This window comes from Apteryx rowi, unplaced genomic scaffold (genome assembly GCF_003343035.1).
Source record: "Apteryx rowi isolate R43461 unplaced genomic scaffold, aptRow1 scaffold_197, whole genome shotgun sequence".
Lineage (NCBI taxonomy): Eukaryota > Metazoa > Chordata > Aves > Apterygiformes > Apterygidae > Apteryx > Apteryx rowi.
The window spans coordinates 1,327,969-1,353,054 of record NW_020448274.1 but is presented as its reverse complement, the minus strand read 5'-3'; the positions used below and the strand labels follow the sequence as shown (position 1 = coordinate 1,353,054).

Sequence of the window (25,086 nt, the reverse complement as noted above, 5' to 3'; positions counted from 1 at the left end):
CTGCAACTGTGTACTTAAAAGAAAAAACAATGAGGTGTTAGGGGAAGGGCAAAATGGAAGGAGAAAGAAGGAACAAAATTGAACATTTTTGTTTTTTAAACAAAAAGGCAAAATACAGTGAAAATATACCAAAGGAAACAAAAGCTAGTTAATTTTTATTTTCCAAAACTCAGACCTAAATGAATATGTTAAATAAACATCCAGAAAACAGTCAGTGCTCACTGTATTAGCAGACGCACAAGTTATTTAACCAAACGTATTACAGTGAAATATTAACAGAATTATTTACATGCATATTTACAATGTGTTCTTTACAGTAGCTACTTTTTGGAAAATTTGCCCATTTGTTTCTGTAAAGAGGTTCTACTTAGTCTAATCAATAACAGATGACAGGAAACAGTACAACTGAGATCAGTAACAACAGTGGAGTATCCAAGGAAAACTAACATGATTATTTTGGGTCAAAAAGGAGTAGTTGGCTTCAGAATGTTAACATTTATGAAATAAATGAATGAGGGTACACAAGCTACAAAATTATGACAAATTATATAAAATAATTAGAAGAATGGAGAAAATTACAAAGGTTGCCAGAAGGTTAGACATGTTAGATACATTCAGAAAATACATTAAGAACTGCGCATACTCATTAGGAGCATGATTAAAACATAACTATATTCATGTAGCCCTGAAGAACACAGCAAAGTATTTAAAGGACAGTTTTTGCTTGTAAAAGTTGAAAATAGCTGAACCAAAGGTCTTGAAAGCACCTGACTTCCAAAATACTGCTTGCTTCTTCACAATATCAATATATTAAATGTTTATTCCAGGAAAAAAAGTCCAGACCTCACCCATGTGTGTTTTGCAAAGGGGAGGAGGGAGGGAAAAAAAAAAATCTTAACAAACCACTTGTCATGATTGTGACATATAGAAAAGATAATCCATATTCGGCTAATACTCTGCTTAGCAAAAACAAACAAAACCCCACCCACCCACGCCCCCCCCAAAAAACCCAAAACAACAGAAGAGCAACCAAACAATAAATGAAAAAACCCTGCCAAAACCTGGATATCTTGCATATGAAGAAAAGGATAAGTCCTAATGTATACTAAAACAAGCAAGCAATTAAATTTAGATCAAGTTATTTATCCCCTTTCTCCCCTATGAGAAATTTAATGGGACCGTTCCCAGTTAGTTAAGTTTTATTTCCATTGTGATACTTTTTAAATCGATTTTATTGCAGCCAAAACACTGGTCATTTACCTGTACATAAAATAAACTATGATATATACACAACATTTTAAGTTACAGGGCATAAGTTTACAATTTTTGGCAGATTCTGTTTAACAAAATGAAAATTGTGAAACATTAGTACTTGAAGAAACTCAGCTTCCTTATTTTGGTACAAATGTTACGATTCTGTGTTCCCCTGTATTCTAATCATACCTAAACTGCTTTAAATAAACTAACATTTATGTGTAGCATCTCACTGTTTTCTCTTATGTTCTGATTCTAGGCAGAATTTTTCATATGCTTCTTCAATTTCTGGATCCATCTCATCATCAATGTCATCGAAATACCTACAAAAAAACAAAAGAATATGTCAGTTTAGGTACAGATTTTTCCAGAAACAGTAAGTAGGTGAAATTTTTATGTAATTTTCAAGGATAAAGTAGAGCTTCATAAATAAGTCAACTACGACATTGAACAAGAAGGAAAAAAATCCATGGCTACCAGGAGAGAAAGAGAAACAAAAAGATCAAAGCAGCACAAATATGTACTAATTGCTGCAGTGTTTGTACTGTTAGTGTTTGTACTAACTGCTGCTGTCTACAGGTTAAAAGACAGAAATAGTGTTTCTTGGATGACAGAAAAGCAATCCATAATGCAATCCAAAATAACTTCTTTCTAAACTTTAGTAATGCGCCTGCACTGATCTATGTGCAAAAAGCATCATGTTAGCATCATTTTTGATTGGTCAACATCCTGGTCAACTTCCTAGTGCACATGCTGCATCAGCTGTTTTATTCACACACTATTCAGAAAAAAAAAAAAAACTTTACATAGACAACCTGTATTCCCATTTGCTGATCCATGAAAGAAGGCAATCTTAATTCATTTCCCTTTTGCACCTGCATTATGGTATTACCTTCTATTATATGGTAACTAGTCTTTATTTCACAGAACATCTGTCATATTTAGGCCAGATGAAAGACTCGGTCCTGTTAATGACAATTGGTATTGCAGAGAGTGGAAACTACCACAGTTTTTCAAAATAAAGCTGGGGAAGGATGGTGATCACTTAACAGCTTCCTCCCTCCCCACAGTTACTGGTACCAACTTAAATGTTGCTTGTTTTCTGTAGGTCCAACTGCAGTGTTCATCACAATAAATTAGGACAATGGCGTTGTAGTTTGAACATACGGTATATAATTCTAAACAGAAAAAAAACCCACCCCCCAAAACAAAAAACAATCCTCCCCCCCAAGAAAACCTAGCAGCTATTGACTCTCAAGAAGTGTGCATTAGTTTCAGGTGCCCCATTTACTTTCTCTCTCTGTACCTTAGTCAGGGAATCGGCACGCCTCAGCTGTACTGAGGCTGAAAATGGTATCTTACACCCAACCACAATAAGTGCCACAGAAAAGCATAATAAGTATTTTCTTCTTGAGCATCATGCATTAAAAAATTTGTCTACATACTTATTTTATTTGTTCCTTCTGTTTCATAGAAGTGTAGGCTTGAGGAGGGACTCAAACAGAACCCTTCTTCCTGATCTGAGTCATGCAGCTGACAAAGGATCAGGATACAGTTACCTAAGCTCTTCTCAAGCCTCTAACAAAGGGTCCACAGTTACCTTGCGTAAAGGTTGGCTCACTGTCTTCAGATTTCTTTTTTTTTCTTTTTTTTTTTTTTTTTTTTTAAAATCGCTGTCTCCATTTTGCATTTCATTTGTTTTTCTAAGCACAACAGTTCACATGGGTATTCTGAATACGAGCTTGCTTCCTTTCTGATGACATCTCAGATTTATCAGAGCTATTCTAGTGTAAACCTATCCTCTAAAGTTACTGCAGCTCTTCTTGGCTAGGTGCCACCTAGAAGTTTTCCAATTTATTACAAAATTATTGATCCAGGCCAGCACTCTACCACATATATAAACAACACTGGAAATAATTTTTAGGTACAGCATTTCACTATCAAATCATGATCTGAGAATCCTCCCCATCCTTCAAAGAGAAACGTACAGAGCTCAGAGCAATTTATTCTGGACCCAATTTCTTCTACTAGTTTCCTATTAAATACTTATAAACTGGTATCAAAAAGTCAGATTATATTCCCATCTATTGATTCCTCTTTGCTGTTAGGTTGCTTTTCCTGTTCTACAGGAATACTGAATAGCCATTTATTCAGAGAATACTACCTAATCTAAGGAGAGAAACTGGACTCCTTAACAATCCTTTCCTCTTCCCTTTGAAAGACTGAAAATTTTGTGGTCACCTATAGCTAAGATGTATGCACATAAATCAAATAAATTCAGGTTGCCTCATTTCTGACACTTTCTAGCTCTGGTGCTTCATTCAGGCAAAAAAAAATTAATGTAGAAGAATATGCATATTGCACATGTGCAGAAATATGTGAAATATAACCACCTTTCTCAATTGGATAAATACAGTATTTTTTTCAAACTTGCGTAATTACAAACCAACCTACACAAGAACAAACAGCTTCACCATACAGCTTTACATTTTTGTCAAGACTGTGTTCTTAAGTTTGCAGTAAAAATAACTAGTATTTAGGAAAAAAAAAAAGTATCACTCTAAAAGGAAACATACGGATCTCCAGCCCCTGGTAAGTCTGTTCCATTTTCTTCGTAGTCTGGAAACAAATCCTCTCTCTCAAGCAGCTCTTGGTATTTTTCTTGGTAATCTGGCATAGTAAAAAAGAGACTGAGTGATACATAATAAGATTAATCCTATAAATTAACATTCATCTATACAGTTTGAAAATAAGCTATTTAATGAGACCATAAATGACATGAAATATATTATAGAAAAACCTCTTTCCTACAGCGTTTTCTTATGACATCAATCATCACTTCTAAGAATAAGGAAAGATACCTATTTTCCAAAGAACTGTAAAGGTAGTCACAGATGTTTATCTCAAATGATGTCATGCCATGCTGTGCCCAGACAACAGAAAACAAAGAAGCCACCAAAGAAACAACCCCCCTTTTGTTAATGACTACCAACAGACAAACAAAAATAGACTGGAAGATTTCTGACTACCTGGAGACACAGCAGCAAGTGCTGAGGTTTATGGCCAAAATTCTTCTGAACTATATGAACTCAAGTACATATCCTCTAACATTTACATTATTTTAATCCAGAACAGGGCATATATTACACACTTCAAAGACAGAAATTCAAACATAATTTTGCCTTTTAAACTGTATTGGTTTCAGATACTTTAAAAAGAACTTTGCATGTACTTCAGCAGGACAAACTTAATTACAACTTTCTTAAGAGTAAGATGACAGATGTACTAAGCTTAAGACATACCTGGATCTGCTGCAGTGAAAGGAACACCATCAGAAGTGTAAAATGTTGGCTCATTCTAAGAATAAAGTTATACATTAAGTTACATGCTTTCAGAGAGATAATTGTTTGTAGTTTTCAGCAATGTGATTGTCTATGATCAAATTAAATTCACAATATATTAAGGAACTGAAGTTTGAGTACATTCTTACCATAAAATAGTTTGGGTCATTTTCAGGAGTAGCTTCTCTATATGGAGAAGCTGCATGAACTCTACCCCAGTTACTTGATCGTAGTTCTACTAGTTTCAGAAGCATCTGTTTCACGTCTCTGAAATAGAGAAAAGCACAGAAGTTTGAATGTTTTGTGCTAAGCAAGAAATCAGACCTCTTGTATCCTGCAAATACTGGTTCGTTAAATCAGTCCATAAAATCAATTAGGGATCATATTTCTTGCAAAAGAATGGGGGGGGGGAACAAACATGTCAGTAAGAGGAAAACTGCTTAACACTTGTTAAACCTGTTACTGCAGATTTACAGTCATAAATCAGTTTAAAAAGACCAGCTAACCAAAATACTTTCTTACAATGGCTACAATACATAAGATCAGAATTACTTTGCATGATAACTATATTGTATTGTTAAATCCCAGCCTGCCAAGTTATGTTTTTAACAAAATACGCCTTATGATAAGAATAAATTACAAGTGCACCCAATTATGGAAACTATTTTATATAACAACTGCAAGCAACAAAATTTCCTTTCTAATTTTCTGTCAATATCACTGAATATAATGCTAATAAAAACAAAGTCCTTAAGATTTATTAATAGGTTTATGTATAGATGAATGTTAATTTATAGGATTAATCTTATTATGTATCACTCAGTCTCTTTTTTACTATGCCAGATTACCAAGAAGTCCTGCTGGACAACAAGTTGACCATGAACCAGCAATGTGCCCTTGTGGCCAAGAAGGCCAATGGTATSCTGGGGTGCATCAGGAAGAGTGTTGCCAGCAGGTCGAGGGAGGGGATCCTGCCCCTCTACTCAGCCCTGGGGAGGCCACCTCTGGAGTACTGCGTCCAGTTCTGGGCTCCCCAGTACAAGAGGGATGTGGCACTACTGGAGCAAGTCCAGTGAAGGGCCGCAAAGATGATTAGGGGACTGGAGCATCTCTCTTATGAGGAAAGGCTGAGAGAGCTGGGCCTGTTTAGCCTGGAGAAGAGAAGGCTGAGARGAGATCTTATCAACGTGTACAARTATCTGAAGGGAGGGTGTCAAGAGGATGGGACCAGACTCTTTTCAGTGGTGCCCAGCGACAGGACGCGAGGCAATGGGCACAAACTGAAACACAGACAGTTCCATCTGAATATGAGGAAAAACTTCTTCACTGTGAGGGTGACAGAGCACTGGAACAGGTTGCCCAGAGAGGTTGTGGAGTCTCCTTCTCTGGAGATATTCAAAACCCGCCTGGATGCAATCCTGTGCAATGTGCTCTAGGTGACCCTGCTTGAGCAGGGGGGTTGGACTAGATGATCTCCAGAGGTCCCTTCCAACCTCAGCGATTCTGTGATTCTGTGATTATAAGACTGGAAACATGACTGGAAACAGCATGAGCATGATGTATTTTTCCATTATGTCCAAATTTAACTTTACCAAATGTTATTTAGTTAATGAAAATTACCATTTTGGTCTTCTAGGTGGAGATCTTTCTCATACTATCCTCCCCCATCTTCACACAGCCACTGTAGTATGTTTAAGCACATTAAGCAACAGCTTCTTCCTTACAACAATGAGAAAGTATTTTTCTAAAATGCCACCTTTGGGCCTCAATTAATGTAAATTCTTTCCATAGAATATTTTAAGTGATAAAAAACCAGCAGTGTTCACAGCAGAACATGATGAGTTTATCAACATCAAAAAGGCTTTGCTTTTTTATCTATGTAATCCTAATTTATGATATCCCTGAGACAACATAAAAAAATATGTAACCACCTTGAGAGATTATAGTATCCTGATGACAAGATAATTTTTTCCTTCCTCAGTAACATTAAAAAAAACAACCCTCCAAAAGGACAAGATTTGGTCAAGTCTACAGAAAATTGAGTTAATTCTCTTGTCCAAGTCTAAATGCTTTATATGTATTTCCTCTCAATTATGAAATAAGAAGGGTTGAGTTACTTTCCCCCTCCACTTCTTCTGAGAAGTAGGCACTCCATATGGAATAGAAATTGCTGTAGTTTTTAAATCAAGCTATCAGATCTGCAGCACAAGTAACCTGAAGAACAGATCCTTTTCTTATAAGGGATGGTAGTGGGGAGCAACAGGGACTGATATTCTCACACTAGTTTAAGCATCTAATTTATGCTCCTAACTTTGGCCCTCTACATCATAATGAAATTCTCTAATCAACAGTGAAAGGTAACATCACCGATGCATTAAATACCGTCTCCAACACCTTCCCTACAGTAAGGGAAATTGCTTTTTTCTCTTAAGCAAGTCCATGAAGAAAAGTTCAGTGAGTCTCATTAAATAAATAAATAAATAAATAAATCTATCTTCGATTCTTTCTTTTACTAAAAAAAAAAGTTTGTCCTTCTATGTCTTGGATTGCGGCTTGTGCCATCAGTGTTCTCTGGATACTTGAAGCAGAACCTTCATCTTCCCTGCAGAGAAGCTCAATTACAACCCACAGAGGCTACCAGGTAGGTGCTGTTGGCATCCCTCCGTAACGCATAAAGCAAGAGATCAGCTCAGCGTCTGAACACTCTACAAGTTTTTAACAAATCTGTAAGAAGCCTGAGGATGGAATACAGCAGAATCAGCCTCATATACAGAGCTGCTTGCAATTCAAAAGAATATGAGCCAGTCTTTTTTTCCAGCCTGTAGTAAGATTCTGCCAAAAATATATTTGTTCTCCAGAAAAAAATATTAACTCCTTTATGTCCTTACAGATTATGATGATTTATACATACCATATTTAACATTAAATTCAGACGTAAAAGTACAAACTGTCACACATCACCATTATTGTATTTTTACTTATAATTTCTTAGAGCCTAAATCATTGAAGAGATACTTCAAGACAAAGGTTAGAAATCCTGAGTGCATTTCTATTAAGAGATTAAAAAAACTGATTGAAAAATATTTTTTTGATAGGTGGGAAGCGAACAAAGTATCACCTTACTTTTCATGAAAAGCTTCTTAAGATGTTTAATAAATAAAATGCTGAACATAAAAAAAATTGCCTTCCCACCTGCTGCAATTTGCATCCAACACAACATTTTCAATTCTCTGAATCATTTCATCCATTTCATTCTTCCCTTTTTCTTTCCAAGCATCTTCTAAAACTGAGCCTGTCAACTAAAGACAATGCATTAGTTTAAAAAAAAAAGTTTTTAAATCAAATTATAGAAAACTAAGAAGAAACATTATCAACATAAGAGATTCTATAACAACCTGTAAGATATTTAGATGCATTGTTTGASTACCTGAAGATTGAAACTGGCAGTCTTCTAGATCTCTTTGGTTTCATATCATTACAGATCTTTTAAGTAGATTATTTTAGATTACTGGCTATATGGTAGCTCTGTTTCCAGTGTTTATGTTACCTAGAAGTTAACAGGCACTTCCCTCCAGTCTTTACACGACTTCAAAAACACTCTTCAGTGATTTAATTACACTGTGAGACAAGTCACATTACAACAGAACATAAACATCTAACAGTCTTTTTGACTACTTCAGTGATTTATTGTGGAAAACTAACGTATCACAATCTGAGTTTGCACATCAGTGGGAGACACGCTGCATTTGACCATGCAGTTACTCAAGTCATGTCAATTCAAAAATCGTGCAACATTTTAAATCCTGTTCAAGAGAACCAACAGTATCAGATCCTAATTGCTTTAAGTTCATAGTATGAAAGAGTAGACCACATTTTTGCAGGCCACCAGCTTACCCAAGAATAAGGAATAGGTTAGCAATCTTTAGAAACACTTCAGTCAACATAGCYAGCACCAGACATATGCCAGAGAATTTCATGAGGAGATGCATCAGAGGAGCCAAGAATTATCTAACAAAGCCAGCTTGGATTTTAATATGTAAAACCTGCAAGGCTGGAACTGCTGCCGAGAGAGCTCTAGCAGCAGACAGCCTAGAAGTGGTGTGGATGAAAGCCTTTTCCATTAAGGATAGGCATTTCATTGCCCAACAATTGCACAGTAGAAGGTAAGAGTTAAACCAGGAAAAAATAGTTTGCCACCATAGTAAGCAAAGTTAACAGCAACTCCCAATGTACTCAACATAAAAGTCACATGGTCCAAAATGCTCAGAATGGTGTCTCACGCTACAAAGGACTAAAACGTAAAGCTAAAAGCAAATATCTTAACTAACACTCAATTCACATTCCCAGTTTTCTACTATAATCCTGACTTGACCCTAGATAATAACACAAAGGTGGTTTGATTAAAAATAAACATATTGCAAAGCAAACAGGTAAAAACCTGCATCTATTAAAGGGAAAAGACATCAGAATACAGACATTTGTTTCAGTAGGATACTAAGCTTTTAGTAAAACTCAGATTTCGTAAGAAAGCCTAATCTGGCTACAGATGTACTTTGAGCCATCAGAAAACACTTGCATTCAAAAAAGAAAAATGACTGCTGATTCTATTCTGTAACATATTTTAGATTCAGCAATACGTGTCATAAAATAATTCAGATCACTATCTTTTATTTTGCAATGAACACCGTGAAGCCAAATAAATACTGCAAGAATATCCTCAGAACTGTGGAGTCCTTCTTTGGAAAATGTTGGAGAATCATCAGAATAAACAGCAGCATTGAAAAGCTTCCTGCTTTGTGTGCTGCCTTTTTTGAAAGGTCCTTCAGGGGTCCTTGCTGCAAGGAAGCTCTTCCAACGTAAGGACTGCCTGCAGGAGTGAATGTGCTTGTTGAGTACAACCTCGCACTTGCTATAAAACAACCTGCTTGAACATCCAATCTTTGTTTAAACTGCTTAGATTAGTAGAAGTAAAACCTCTCTTCCCTTTTCTGTATTTGCTGTAGCAAAAGGAGCCCCCAGAACGTGAATTTAAAGACAGAAGAATCCAAAAAATGAAAAAACCCACAACCCCCCCCATACACTGCAGAGTGAGGAGGGGGGATAACAAGGAAGAAACAAACCATCCACAAAAAAACCCTCCAGAAAAATACTGTTTAATTTTTGATCTTCATTTCTAAAAGAAATTGTTTTCCCCCACTCTATAACAATGGCTTATGAAAATAAGAGTTGTTCCTTGCATAGAGGCTAATGATTTTAAGAAAAAGTAAAGCTTAATAGCAAAAAGACTTGTTTTCCTCATGCAAGATGATTATATATATTTCTACAAATGTAATGATGCAAACAGTAGGAAAGAACTGAGAAAGAGAGCCTTTTGTTGCAGAACAAAAGGTGTGATACACCTTAACTTTTTGATGTTAATCAAAATGTACCCCAAAAAACCCACCACTCATCTGAGCTGATAACAGTTTTCTCTCACAGCAGAAGTGGCAAATGCAGTGTGAAAGGGATCGCTTACACCTTTGTCTTTGCCTCAGTTCTACTGCCCCGCTATCTAACAACAAACTGTAAGGCTGTTTGKGCAAAGTAGTGTGTTACTTTGTTTACTCAATTTACTCAGTTTCATAGTGGTACTAAGCAAAAGAAAGCACAGTTGCTCAACAAATGGTGTAATGCAAAAAATCCTATACACATTTCCTCAGTTGCAGTTTGTTTCTCCCACTGCTCCCAGAGGTACACCTATTTGTCGCTTCAAAAGGAACATAATACTTCCCTACATACATTTCCTTGTCTGCTAGGGCTTTTTGAAGAGATATCCATTCAGTTACCGAAAACATTTAAAAAGCCTCTCCATTTTCTGCTTCCAGTCTTCAAGCACTTCTAGATACACAAAACTTCTCATCTTTCTAATGAGAAAGACTTCTGTGAGCCACTGTCACCTACACTTCAGTATTCCAGAAGTACAACGTACTGACATTACACGCCGCTCCTTTCCCTCCTCAGGCATCTGGTGAAAGCATCCCAGAGCAGGGAAGCACATGACAAGCTGGAGCTCCAAGAATGACAGACAGTTGCTTAACTCCATTAATGTTCATGCTGATCTGGAGAGAAAACACTTCCTCCCCTCCTTTCAACTAATAAATTCTGAATTTCTAATTACCCCTAATTAGAAACATCTCCATATCACTCCACTTAAAGACAGCAGTTAACCACATGCTATCGCACGGATCTACAGGAAGAATCGTATGATGTGGCTGCCTGTGTTAGCCTGGATCTCGAACCTGTGATACAGGAATCCCTTCTAGCCCGTGCCACAACGAAACAGACTTATTTTTTCCTCACCTTTCTTTTGGGGAAGGGAGGGAGGGGGCATGTGCAGGGGGGAAGGAGAAGAGGGGAAGGAAAGATAGGGAAATGTATCTTATCAGTGAATTCTATTCAGCCGAATATCCACATGTGAAAAACCAACAGTCTCCCAAGCATAACCAAGCTTTAGTTCACAGCTCAACCTCACATGCCTCCATAACCACAACCGCAAGAAATGGTCAGTATCAAACCTGTCACGCAAGAACTGATTACAGCTGTGGCTGACAGTCCTGTGTTCCTCCCACACCTAAAAAAGCTAACAGGTACTGAGACAATGTCTGTGCTGGCTTTTAGGAAAGYGAGCTCCATCATCCTGATTTTCTGCTGTCAGTGCTCACCGTTTCAGTGCTACATCCTGACCCTCTTCAGCAATCACTGCTAGTTGTACTAGGAGTGTTTTATGTTTTTACTGTGTACGTGCTCCAGACAATTATGTGATTTTCCCTCCTTTTCTTCCTTTTTCTATAACTGTACYGTATTAGCATCGAGAGCATCACAGAACTTTAGAGCAAAATGCCCTCTCTTGTGCCACACAAACTCTTAGGTGCCATTCTCTTCAGTTTAATAAAAGCTGCCATAAACCTGACTTATAAACTTGCTGTCTCATCTCAGTTTGAGAACAGATGGAAAAGACTAACAGGTTGATGAGAGCTGGCTAGCAATCCAGCCTCACGTCCCAGCATTACTGTTTCAAGTAGGTCTCCCGCAATGCACCATGACGAAAGGGAGAATCACAGCAGAGTCTGAATGGCTGACCGCAAAATGCAGGATACTCAGCCTGAATAGTCTGGCTYATTTGAATAGGGGCATTTGTGTGGATGCCACATATAGTTAGGAAATCAGATGTACCTCAGTCCCATGCAGTTTAACTGATGCACTTACAAGTAAATGTTTTCTGTTTAGATAGAGCTCTTTTGCATCATATATACAAAAAAATATATATATATATATATAAATATATACACACACACACACACACACACGGAAGGTCCTGCAATCAGGCAAACTATCCCCTCAACACTCCCCCCCTCCAAAAAACTAAATTGCAAGAATTAAATAAGCATGAGAAATGATATTTTCCATAGATGCTAATTATTATTATTTAAATAAGGTTAAACAAAATTCTTTAGCTGTTCAGTTTAAGGCAACAACCTGAGGCATCTGAAATTTGCCATGAAAGTCTTGAATTCATTGCATGAGAAAGTTAGTTAGCTAGAGGAGTGAAGGAAGAAAATGGCAGTGTTTAGATTTTAAATAATTCAACAGAAATCTCAGATAAAGTTTTGACCTTTAAAATATTTAGGAATAATAATGTYTTAAATATTAATACAATCTGTTTTCTTCTGATTAACTGAGTGGGATATTTAATGGGAATTATATACAAAATTAGAAAGGTAGAAGTCTCAGGTAAGTTGGCTAGGCTGTTTTATATTTTTCTTTTTAAGACAACAAGCTGAATAWGGACGATGCCCTCTTTCATTCAGGACTGTAATACATTAGAAAAATCAGAAATTACAATTTCTTTTCCTTCTTTTAAAACTATTGTCTCACCTTCAGCAGTTTCACTGCACATATCAAATTGTTGTCCACAGGATTAGAGAAGAGAGCATTTAGTAATTCTCCAAGGCCAGCTTGAAGAACTTCTGCTCGTGTTACCTGTCCCTTTGTTCCTTTAATCTGCAGAAGATCAAAAACCCATTAAAAGATTTACATCTTAGAAATTTAGTCACATTTTCCCTCTCAAATGCTGTATGTTTTGGTTTGCGATTAACATACGTGGGCTCTTCAGTTGGAACAACATGCAAAATATGGTCGATATTTTAGAATACAGACTGAGTAATATTCCTACAAATCTGACAAACAGTGTATGCCTAGCATTTTGTTTCTTTGTTAATCAGTTCTTGGGGGAAGCTGCAAAACGCCTGACAAATGGTGCACATCATCCCAAATTCTTAGAAGCCCACGCTCTTTCCCATCCTACATTATGCATTCTCTACAGCTGTACAATGGCTTGCTTCTAGAAGGCATTCTTTACATAATGGAAAAACATAGAAAATAGTTTTAAAATTAAGGAAATACTCCACAAAACTTGTCAAAACAAACAAACAAMCCCCCCCCACCCTTTGAAAAGCTTCCTTTTAAAATCTGTTTCTCACTTGCAAGAAGTAAAGGCCCACTTACAAACAAAAATGGGTCAGAGCATTGGTTTCTTTTCTCATGCCAGAACATTTTTATAATGCCTAATTAAATCAAACCATTGAAACATAAACCAGAAATATATTTAAGAACACTACAGAAGTTAGTGAGCTTACTGAACGAACTCATGGATATAAGAGTCAAACAAGTTTTAGGTGTACCAAAAAAGGTGTACGTACACATCATAGGTAAGAGAACCTGATCTAAATACAAGATTTCATGCTTCACGTATGAGGCAAGGACTGAACCTTCAGGAAAAAAAAAAAAATCTCTTTAAAGGTTTGTGTTTTTAATTGCTCATTTTGAAGATTCCCACACCTTCCTCAAACATTCGTTAATAGCTCCTGTTAGTGGCCGAATACTGAATTACATGGATTACTGATCCTGATCTGCTTCTGGTAAACTGTACATTTCCTATGTTGTTTAAATATAATAATCTGGTAGTTTCACCAGACAAAGAAAAAAAAAAATCAAAAGGTTCTTTCCAATTTTCCAAGGCAAACAGAGAGAAAATACCTGTGACCAGACACAGATTTCAGGAAAGGTGGTTTATGGTTGCTTCTTTGTATAAATTCTTACACTGCATTTGTCTGCATACATTTCTCTTCTAACTTCTTGTCCTTTTTTGCTTATCTGCTTCTGTGACACACATTATAATGAAATCATTCTAAAGTTCTTTAATTTTCTTCCTTTCTCCCTTTTAAAAAAAAATCTCAAATAATATTCCATTTCAGTGTTTGCTTAAAACAACAAAATATTAACAAAGAAAAAACTGACACAGAACTTTCTTCTTACCTCTAGGTTAAGGTAAAGTTCAGCTAAGAAGAGCACAAAGGCATGAAATTGCTTTCGAGTAGTCTCATCTCCTTTTGCAGCTTGATCTCTGTTTTCATACTCTGTTCGACACCTGAAACATTAAAATGAAAATCATTATCATTTTTAGACATCCCAACACGTACAATATATTACTTATGTAAAGCAATGCTAATAACTTATGAACTGCATTAAAACTGTTAAACACTGCATGCCAAGAAATATGGATTGTGAGGAAAACGAGGTCTTCACAAAGATAACGTGGATTTTTGTTGTACATGAATAAACATGATTACATTGTTATGTTTTCAAGCACCAAGAAGTTTGAAAGGGCAGAATGAAATAGGGCAAATTACAGCAAGTAAAAACTAAAGATGGTAAAACAGTTTATATCTCAGAAAATGAGTCCAAGAAGTTTTACTCAAGCAGTCACATTGTCTTAGATGCCTTTATACTTATTTCATAAATTCTTCATCCCACCATTTTAAGTTACAGCTATGCATAATTTAGTTATAAATACAAATACTTGGGATTCAAATTCAGTGAATTGATTTAGTAGTATTTATAATTTAAGATAACATTGCAGTGAGGTAATTTTTTCTAGTATTCAACAACTGTGTCAAAAACATGCAAGTTTACATACCAGCTCGTAAAAGGAATTCAGTATTTGAAATAGAAGGCACACAAGATAACCACTGAGAATAAATTAGAGGTTATGCAATGGATTAAGAAGCACTTGAGAAACTGAAAAAAAAATCTAAGGTGTTGGAATATCAAATTCTGAGTACAAGGCGGGCTGAGAAACAGAAGAGTTTTCTGTAGGTGTTGTTAGCTTGTTCATATTGCCCCCTCCACACCATTCTATACATATTAGCAATAAAAATATAAGCAACCTTAAATTTATGGATTCAGGTGCTAAAAGGAATGTTTTTATTGGATTGGCTTCAAAACTAGGAATGAGATAGAGAATCGAGCATCAAGAAGGACTTCCTTTACTGTATTACTCAAGTAACAAGTATACTCACAAATCAGGGAAAGGAAAAACAATGAGATGCAGAACATTCAAAAGGGGACTGAGAATATTCTGGTATCTCATCACTAAGTATATGGATACTTCACACAAACTAAAAGCTGTAAGAAGCAAACATAGTTTAAAAAAACCCCGCAAGATAAAAACGATGATTTGTAGTGTCATTTTGAAAGAGAAAAAGCTCATCTGCTTTGGGACAATGGGGGAAAAAAAAAAAGTTTCCATCATCTCCATAAGGAAATGCTCCTGATTAAYAGAAATGCATTTTGATGATCAAGTTCATCACGCTTTTGCTCCTCACCATGGGTGGACTAAATGAGTCTTTTAAAATGAAAAATAAGTCTGTAGCTTAAAAAGTCACAAGTCCTCAAAGAAAAAGCGATCATTTCTAAAGAATCATGAAGAAAAGTATTAGTGTACTAATCTTACAAAATCTCATGCAACAAGATTTAAAAGGAAATACATCCATTTAAAAGTAAGTCACATTTCTATCAAGTATGAAGTCTAATAATTTTTTAACTGTAAACCCCCAAAATTCTGAAACTGAAAATTTAGAAAGTTTATCCTTCTGTATTTGTGTGCCTATCTCACATGTGTAAAGTTAATTAGACAATCTGTGAATAAACCTTACACAGCAATCACAGCCAAAAAAGTAACTGAAGAAAAAACACAATGAAATAAGTAAAGAGTCAAGGACAAGGACAGTAAATATATTTACATCTACGGTACTTTTAAAGTTGACTATCTTTCAGATTCCCCCTGTTATTTGGTATCAGTCTAACATACTCTTCTCAGCTCAAAAGAGCCTACAGAACCCTGAATTGTCCTATTTTTATATTAAAATTATTTTTCTATATTAAAAGCAATACACAAATAGGTATTAGATACCCAGTATGCACCTCTGCTTTAATAATCCTTAATTTAAACTTCAATTTTAATTTAAAGATATACTTCTTTGCCCACTGGGTTAAGAGTTACATACACAAAAGAGGAAGACATGTAACATGAGTAATAGGCTTAAAATGACATGCTGATACTGACCTTTGAAGTAACAACTGTCGGAAGTTTCCACTTTGTGGATTAATGGTTAGATGGTGAGATAAATAATTACACAACCGTGCTCCCATGTAGGAAAAATTTGGGACAGATGTGGCCTTCCAAAATAAATTTGGAAAAATAAATTATTCATCAAAGTAATGATTAAATTATTAGGAAGTATCTTTAAATGTATTTTGGAAATCAGTGTTCATCAACAGTTGACTAGACCACTGAAGAGCAGTATTATCAAAAATTACAAGAATTACTATTTGTTTCATGTTAATTTCTGTATCTCAGCAACACTTTGCTATTTGCATTTCAGCACTTAGAAGTTCATTATACCGCGATTTCTTGGCTTTAAGAAAACAACCACCCTTATGCCATGTGTCCTCAACTCTACTTCCGCACTGTGACCTACATTGAGTGTCTGAAAGTCACTTATGACCTGTTTATACAAAAATCAAGAGTTAAGACGCTTTAAAGACACGTGCTCTCTCCAGAGGAGCAACAAGGCCATTAAAGCCAAAAATTCACYTTCGTTCAGTCTAAGGGCTATCAAGCCCAGAATCGTTTCTGGCAATAGTAAATGCTCAGGGAAAGAATGTAAAAACAGGTCAAGTAAAGATAAATACTTCCTCTAGTACACCCTTCAGCAATCTGCAGAATAGCAGCCTCCTGATTCAGAAGTTAAAACTGCATCTTTCCAGTTAATAGTCCTGGATGGGTCTTTTTTTCTAAAATGACTCCTATTACTTTTGACCACTTACACTCTTATCAACTAAAACACAGGTGGTGGCAATAAAATCCAACAATTTGAGTTACACACTGCCTGAAAAATACTTTGCTTTAAACCTGACACTTGGAAACTTCTAGAGGTGCAAAAATCAATTAGAAATTCAGTAAGGTATACATTAAATCTCTTTCAGAACTTCAAGCAGAACATCCCCTGGTTTTGGCAATTTGTTACTGTTCATGTGTTTTAAAGTATCCTCTAGCAACACTCAAATTTGAGATTATTTCTCAGATACAATTTCAGTGAAAAAAGGCTCTGGAGTAAGAAACTCCATTAGCTCTGTCAACGAAAGCACGGATACTGAGAATTCATTAAATTTTCCTCCACCGGCTTTATCATCTTTGAACATTCTTTTTACATCTCGATCATCTGTCCACGCTACAGATGCTCTTGCAGACTTCTGCTTCTTATATGTTTGGAAAAAAAGAATTTTTTTCTTGCCATTAGCAAGGCAATGTGTTGTATCTAGTTACCTTTTTACAAGCAGAGGAAAACATGGACTCAATGCAATTGCACAATCTGCATAATGTTGCTGGAAAGAACTGAGCTATTTTTGGAAGCTACAATAAATTTGATTACTTAAGATAGCCAAATTATCCATTAAAGAGGTATGTAAAACATCTAACAAACGTTTTGGTGCTGTTCAATAAGTTGCTTGGACCTGAAAAGGTGCCCCTTGCTTTTAAGACAAGGTAAAATGCATCAATTAAGAGTGTAACTTTCCTTAGTGATGGGGGACTTTCAAACCTCAGCTGCACAATTTTACTATCATTGCCTTCCTATAATTAGTTGGTTTACATTTATGGTTGCATCAAATACTAAAGCAATCCAATTTTAGGTATTATGCCCTTGCACAGCACACAAAGACCAAAAAAAGAACCACTCAAGACATCATCTTAATAACCAATCACCATAGTGTAATGTCTTTCCTGCACTACTGTTGCTGGCAATCCCAGTTTGTTTCCCACTCAAAAAAAATCAGAAGCTAAGCGTAAAGGCTAGTCTATCAAGGCACAGCTTGAGAAGTTTTAGTTACTCTAACAGCAACAATCTCCTATATTAACTACACGACAATCAAGATTCTCAAGCCTGYGGAGTCAGAGTGCTCAGCTTTTGGAAACCAGGAGAACTGACACTTTGCTCTGGATAGAGACATAAATGGATCAGGAAGAACAGGGGGAAGTAGATAATTAATCTTTTAGAAAGCCTGAATTACCTGACACCCAAATGAGGGGAAAACTGTACAGAACTTGTGTCTTTTTTTTTGTTTTAGCTGTCTTCCTTGACAAACCTAGCACCTGTAGCTCTGCTCAATTGGATTAAATCAACGTCACTGAAGCAACTGCTTATAAACACTTTTCATCAGTTTTAACTGACATTTTGTGATAAGCTAGGACTAGGAAACACAAACACCTAAGTAGAAGCTCAAGAAAGAATAATGAGCATAGCTGACTGGCACTCAAATGCTAGATTCTCCTGATTCTCCTGACAAACTGAAGTCTTATGCTTTTGGATAGTAGGACAGCTATTTTACACTGAGCTAATAGTTTTATTTTTCACATAAAAATTGTTTTATTTTAAGATTGTTTGCATTTGCTGTTTCTCAGTTGAGGAAGGAATAGTCACCCCCAACATTGGACATTTTAACATTTTAAATAGGGGGAGAGAGGAGGGGGTGACATTAAAGACTTTACAGTAAGTGTGAGAATTTATATACACAAAAAGTTACATATGGGATTATTTGCTGCATTTTCTTCCAATAAAGTTATATTGCATATTTTAGTCTTTCATTATCTATATTTCCATGTGTCCAAATAGAAGATGGGGAAAAATGCTGCTGCTGAACAAAGCACAGGTAATCTCAATGGCTAGCTGAACTATGTTCTGAATTAAATGTGCATCAGTTCTGTACRACGGTAAGAAACTTAATACCCTACAGTACTGTGTGATGACCAACCAGTCATGCAGCTCTACATACCCCAATTTATTTCATAGGAAAAAAACAATGTGCAAGTATCTGTACTTAAAAAGTGAATAAAAGATTGGTTGTTCACATTCTTAAAAACAGAATTTGACAGAAACCAACACAGGAAAGTGAGAGATACCCAACGTAATAAATGTCAAACACAAGTGTGACTTATTCTCTGCAGCAAGCCCAAAAGACAGTAACAGCAGCTCATTTGCTTAGCAACACAGATTAAGCCGTTCTTTCCAATGGCTCCCTCAATTAGTACAGAGTTCAATTCAAGGTCTCTGTCCTCATTTCCATGGCCATCAATGGGACTGGACCTAGTTACCCAGCAGACTAGCTTTCTTTTTCTCCAATTATGCTGTTCTGAAATAGGTATATTCTAAATTAAGAACAAAGCCAGTCAATAACAGAGTTTCCCAAAGGGTGATGTGCACAACAGGTGAGAGTTTAATTTTTAAAATAGCAAATGATGAAAAGAAAAAAATATCTAAGTATTATGAAACAAATTTACTTTTGTGGAAAAGAAGAAAAATGGAGAACTCTGACATAGCTTAAGGATTTTTTCAATCTCTAACATAAAACAATTCAAAATATAACTCTTAAATTGCTGTAATTTGCACTCCAGTATATGCCCCTGGAAATCCAAAGACACAAGAAAGGAAATGAAGTAAACTGTGGAAATTTATCAACCAAGCAAGTACCCCACACTTGAGCATTCATTTCAGATTACTAGGCAAAAAACTTTCTCCATACTGTTCAGTCTAAAATGAAAAAAAAAGGGGGAGGGGGGAAGAGAAAAACAAAGCCAAAATAAAATATTACATTTTATACCCATATGCATATCTTGGACACTAGGGAACAGAGGCATAATATCCACATCATAAAACTGAATACACAGGCTACCTGCTGATAGATGAGTTCAACAAGTTCTTGCAAAGCTTCATCTGTAGTGACCCAGCCATTCAGTGTTTCAGCAAACTGCTCTATTTCAGTTTCAAAACAACCCGGTTGCTCAGTGAGGTGATTTAGGAAATCTTGTACATACTCTGTCAAAGTCAGATAGCCATCACATCCATCTTCAAAGGAAGACTCCTACAGCAGTGAAGGAATTTATCAACAATTTAAAAAGAACCTAAAACAAAGTTGTTACACTTACCATCTCCAAAAGTATCTATATGGCTCTCAGTCTTAAATAACTCCTAATGCTCTGCATGCTTGATAGCGATCTGTTTTACACSGTACACTTGAACGTTTTTAGACAGCATTCACATCAATGCATCAGAAAGCTCCATTAAGTCCTGTAATTCTAAGAACTGTGTCAGTTGTCATTATACAGACTACAGTCTCCTAGCCAAACATGTCAAAAAGATGGACTAAAAAGCAAATCAAATGGTTTGCCAAGTTGAATGTAAAATTAACTAACACTTTCAACTCCTTAAACAAACAAGTGCATCTGTTAAGAAGAGAACTACCAAACTGAGCCTCAGAACCCTTCTTGCCCGATGCATACTCAAATTGTACTGTAGACAAATGAACTGTAGAAGGAAAAGTAATTGGAAATTGGAAGCAAAGTGTTTTGTGATTACATAGAGAAGTGATCCAAAAAAAGCAGGAGGGGAGAAACTAAAAAAATATAGTAAATAAGTGTAATTTTTCCATGTACAATAAAGCCAGAAAAACTAATCTTCCAAAATCAACAAATTGCTTGGCAATGGATGAAGACTATAAGGCATCAAATGAAACTAAGTGGTAATGCATTAATCAGCAGTTACTGATATTAAAAAAAAGACATTAAACACACCTGCTTCATAAAGAAACGAGCTAACACCAGCTAATACCAACCTTATCAGTGTTTATGCTCCCACTGACGGGACAGAACGCTGATAATTTTGTCCATTCAAAAATGAATGTATATATAACGGTCTGTAAAGTTCAATACTCTCCTGAATGATTGCAATGCTAGTGTATGAGAGGAACAGCATAGGGAATGAGATGTTTTGTGATGTAACTAGTAATAATATAGTACAAATAATTAATTTTGCAAATAGTATCTTATATGAGCATTCAGAAGTGAAAGCCAAAGCCCAAAGAGGGATTGCTAAAGAACCAATTAGTGATTCAAAACGTAAGGGTAACACTGAGGATAACAGCATTCTCAACTGACCTACTATTTAATAAGAAAAAGATTTAAAACACACTGCAATGAAAAATTGAGCTAAAAAAGCATACAAACATTTTTTGTTTCTTTAGTGGACTTACATACACTGAACAGGTTTATATTTTCATTCTCCCTCTCCCCACCCTTCCCTAAAAGGGCAGATGTCTTCTACTTTCTGGCTTCAAAATGCCTCAGTTTCTCCTCTACTCTGAAGCAACACAGATTTGCCATCTGTGAAAGATGAAAGACCTGGATATGAACTATAGAGAAATGCAGATAAACACTGCTGAAAAATCAAGTACTGACATTAATTTCAGGGGCTGTAAGGAGCACATGGGGAAACTTGCAGAGTTTCCAAAATTCTTGAAAAATCTATGTTTTAAGGGTATACAACTTAAGCTAATGGGGGACACGCTCAAAATAACAAAAGATAAACTAGAAAGACATTCCTGGGTTATCTAATTAAGTAGAATAATTGCCCAATGGACAATACTGAACAAGACTTTAAGGGACTTAACGTGGCCCACCAGAAATAGAAAAAATATGCTCTTGACTTAAAGAAATGGTGGCAAATTGGTACTACTGATAATGAGAAAGTCGCGAACAACCTGATCCATGTTGGTTGTGCTTTGAGTTGGTGGCTGGCTCAGATGACCTACAGAGATCCTTTCCAAGCTAAAGTTCTACGATTCCAACAATTTGGAGCTTTTACTCCTTGGGTCCATAAGCTAACAGGCCTCTATGTAACTTGCTAAATATTCTATTTCTGTAAAGGAAATCAGCTTTTACTAGGTAATTTCCAATAGCCCAATAAAAGTACTGTACAATGAAGTTAGACTATTTTGCTCCCCAGAAATACGACACTGTGTAATAACTGCAGCTTATATTAATCACGTACAGCAGAACTAGCATCTCTTCAAACAATCTGTTTGAAAACTTTGTAGTCAGGTGGTAGTGAACGCTGTAGCTTGTAAAAGCAGCTGCTCTTTCTGACATTGCCTCTCTTCTACTAAGACTCAGTTTATGAGTTTAAAGGCATAATAATGGCTAAATAGATAGTAAAACCCCTCTTTTAGCTACAGAAGGATAAAGAACAACAACTATAGGAAAAGATCCATGATCCAGATCTGCTCWCAGTCTCTGCTTCAGCATGTGCCAAACACTACTTTCCCAGACCCAAGAAGTATTCACAYTTCTGCTCACAAACTGACTTAGTCACCACTAATTTATCATCAACTTGATTTCTCCTCAGACTTTTTAGGAACAAGATCTTTTTCRTTTAGATTACACACACCCAACAGCAAATTTACAAAACTTTTACAAAAAAGTGTGCTAAATTTCACACTTTTGCTGCAGATGAACCCATTTATTAAATTAATTCAGTCATTAAAGTAACAAAATAAAAACCTGTGTAACAGTGAAGGACTAACAATTCTGAAACATCACTATTCCACGCCTATTATATTCTGATGGATCTTGTATGCCTGGTATACTCCAATTAGATTAGGGTCCCTATAACATACCAGACATACCTCCAGATAAGAGTTCTGGGTTTCAGTAGCATTTTAAAGCTATTTTTATTAATAGATCAGTCACTTATATTCATAACATTCTTACAACATGGCAACTAGAAACTCCCACATGCTTGTGTGTTTTTGTAGAACAGCTGAAAAGCAACATCACTGGCCTTAAGTGTTTGTAATTATATGTATGCAAATGTGTTCATTCCAAATGGCATTTTTTGACTGTGCAACCGAAATCCTTTATTTATAGAAAACATGTAACATGTATTGGGGCAAAGCACTTTTCCCCCTAGATTATCCATTCACTGAAGCATGTTCATGTTGGCATTTTGTCAACAGTTGTCTATTGGCTATGGGTTTGCATTATTCAGAACAGTGATTTTATTCAATAAACTGGCATAGCTTGTAACATCCAGATAACATCAGTTTTATCGGTGAAGAAAAAAACTCCAAAGCATCAAAACACCTTATTTAGTATTTAACTTAAGTATTTTTCTATTAATTATTCAAAATCTAATTGTTTAAACTTAATTGCATATTATACTTGAATATATTTGTAAAAGTAGTAGTTCCCACACACATATACACCAGATTTTGGCTGCTTGCATAACAAAAGTTTATTACGAGGATTAACACAGGTCTCCACTGGAGTAAGATTACTGTACCAGTAACATGCAAGACAAGGGAGCATAAAATAAGAAACACCTAGCTTGTATTTACATGGGGCATCTACAACACAGATCTGAGATTACTCTTAGTCCGGCTGCCAATATATCCCACAGCAGGTAGATAGCTGCTAGGAAGGAGTCCAGCCATACTTTTCCTTCAGTGATATTGTATCACCAAAGGGCAAAGTTATAAGACACACGATGGTACATACAGTTGGGCAGTCACAGTCAATCACAGCCATGGCTCAGTACATTYAGAAAAGGGATGCCTATGCTTAGAAAAGCACAAGCTCAAGCTTTCTCCCACACTTCCTTCAAAAAACTGAGAAATCTTAGTGCAGTTAAGCCTTTACTTAAAATGCAGTGTAGATGCAGTGTAGATGCAGCTACAACAGATGCAGTCTCAGAAGAGACAGCTTGCTCTCATGTTGGTGAAGTCAATGCTGGTACAATCGAGAAGGAATGCAGTTATCTGCAGTTAACTTTAGCAAATCACCCCACACTGAAGACTCTCAAGTACTCCCTGTTATTCACCCATTATCACTTAACAGTCTGCGTCTCAGGTGGTTGTTATCCAAATTTTGTATTCTCTTTGGCCAGTGCAACATTCTTGTCTAATCTTGTCTAATACACAAGATCTCAAAAAAAACATTGTTAATTTGAATATAAATAAATTGGCATATACTAAGGAGAGAACATAAATACTCACTGCAAAGCCTGAATTGTATCCTGAGGGATAAAACTCAGGGGCGTTAACAGACAATTTTGAGATTACCACAGGAGCCACAGCCACCTGAGGTTTAGCCATTGCTGGTCCAGAATCAGGAACTGAAACTTTATCTTGTGATCCAGATGGAATTCTTGTCTGTCGCAGGTGTTCTGCAAAGGTTTTGTTATGTTAATAACACTTTTTCTTAGACATCRTTAAATTTCTATGTATTCATATAACTTAATACATAAGTTTTTGGGGACAGAGTGAGAAGAGGGGAAAAGAACAGGAATAACTTGCTCTTACAGGTAAAGACAATGTTACCAATATATTTTGCCCCCCCAAAGTGGTACCATACTCCTTTTCAGAGTGTAAAAAAGTTTAAATTCTTTAGGTCTGACATTCTTTAGAAATTAAGTCCCTAAAGTTCAGTTTTACTTTAGAATTTATGGTGAAGACTCCATTTTTATTGCTTTTCTTAAAATGTAAAAAGTTTCGACTTTGGCAAACACCAGAGGCCTTTCCACAAGTCAGGAAGTGAACCCAACATCCAAGTGAAGGTGACTGAAAAAAGAGGAGCTCTTTCCTCCCCCATTAAAGCACTTTTTCTAAGAGAGCTAGCTAGAGAAACTAGTAAATCTGCCTGTGCTAAGCTTGCTCTTCTTGTGGGTTTTTCACATATTTCAAAGGCAAAGGCACAGGCAGGCCTCACTAAATCTAAACACATTTTTCAAGGACATTTAGCTATTGTCTTTGTCATAAATCATTGGTCAAAAATCCAATCAAACTGCATTTCTTTTTTAAGCATGTTTTCCACATTTTCTTCATAGAGCAGCTCCTAAGCTTATTGAAAGCAGGATCTGATAGGTATCTGGAAAAGCTAACCAACAAACAATGCTCTGTGCTATTGTCGGGTTGGGTTTCTTTTTGGCAAACCTTTAGGCCAGCACTAAAGAGGAGCCCTTCAGCAGGAGCAAGGCTGCGCCCATCTGCGGCCGGCCGAGCAGATGGAGACCACGCACCCACCGACGGGGGTGCGCACAAAAGCGGGGAGGGGGAGAGGGGAGAGGGGCTTCGCGGGCAGGCTGCGGTGCAACCCCCCGCCTTCACGCGGGCACAGGCCGCAGCCCAGGGACGCCCCGCCGCCTCCCCTCCCGCGGCTGCGAGAGCGGCCAGGCCGGCGCCCGCGGGGCCTCGGGCCGCGGCGAGCTCCCGGCGCCGGGCGCGC

General features: G+C 36.6%; 1 protein-coding gene across 3 annotated transcripts; it reads right to left on the bottom strand.

Annotated features, from left to right (window-relative positions):
• Positions 1 to 124: 124 nt before the first annotated feature.
• Positions 125 to 24,058, bottom strand: PAIP1 (poly(A) binding protein interacting protein 1). 3 transcript variants are annotated; one of them, XM_026062976.1, is made up of 10 exons: positions 23,859 to 24,058; positions 19,704 to 19,892; positions 16,039 to 16,151; positions 13,950 to 14,061; positions 12,510 to 12,635; positions 7,788 to 7,894; positions 4,745 to 4,862; positions 4,557 to 4,611; positions 3,831 to 3,944; positions 125 to 1,577 (listed from the first exon to the last, which is right to left on the bottom strand). In XM_026062976.1, exons 1-10 carry the CDS (start codon positions 23,955 to 23,957, stop codon positions 1,510 to 1,512), a joined length of 1,101 nt encoding a protein of 366 aa, XP_025918761.1. In that variant the 5' UTR covers positions 23,958 to 24,058; the 3' UTR covers positions 125 to 1,509. The 3 variants fall into 3 exon arrangements, with proteins under 3 accessions (XP_025918761.1, XP_025918759.1, XP_025918762.1); XM_026062974.1 differs by having other exon boundaries at positions 3,831 to 3,924; positions 23,859 to 24,057; XM_026062977.1 differs by lacking the exon at positions 4,557 to 4,611 and having other exon boundaries at positions 3,831 to 3,924.
• Between the last annotated feature and the right edge of the window lie 1,028 nt (positions 24,059 to 25,086).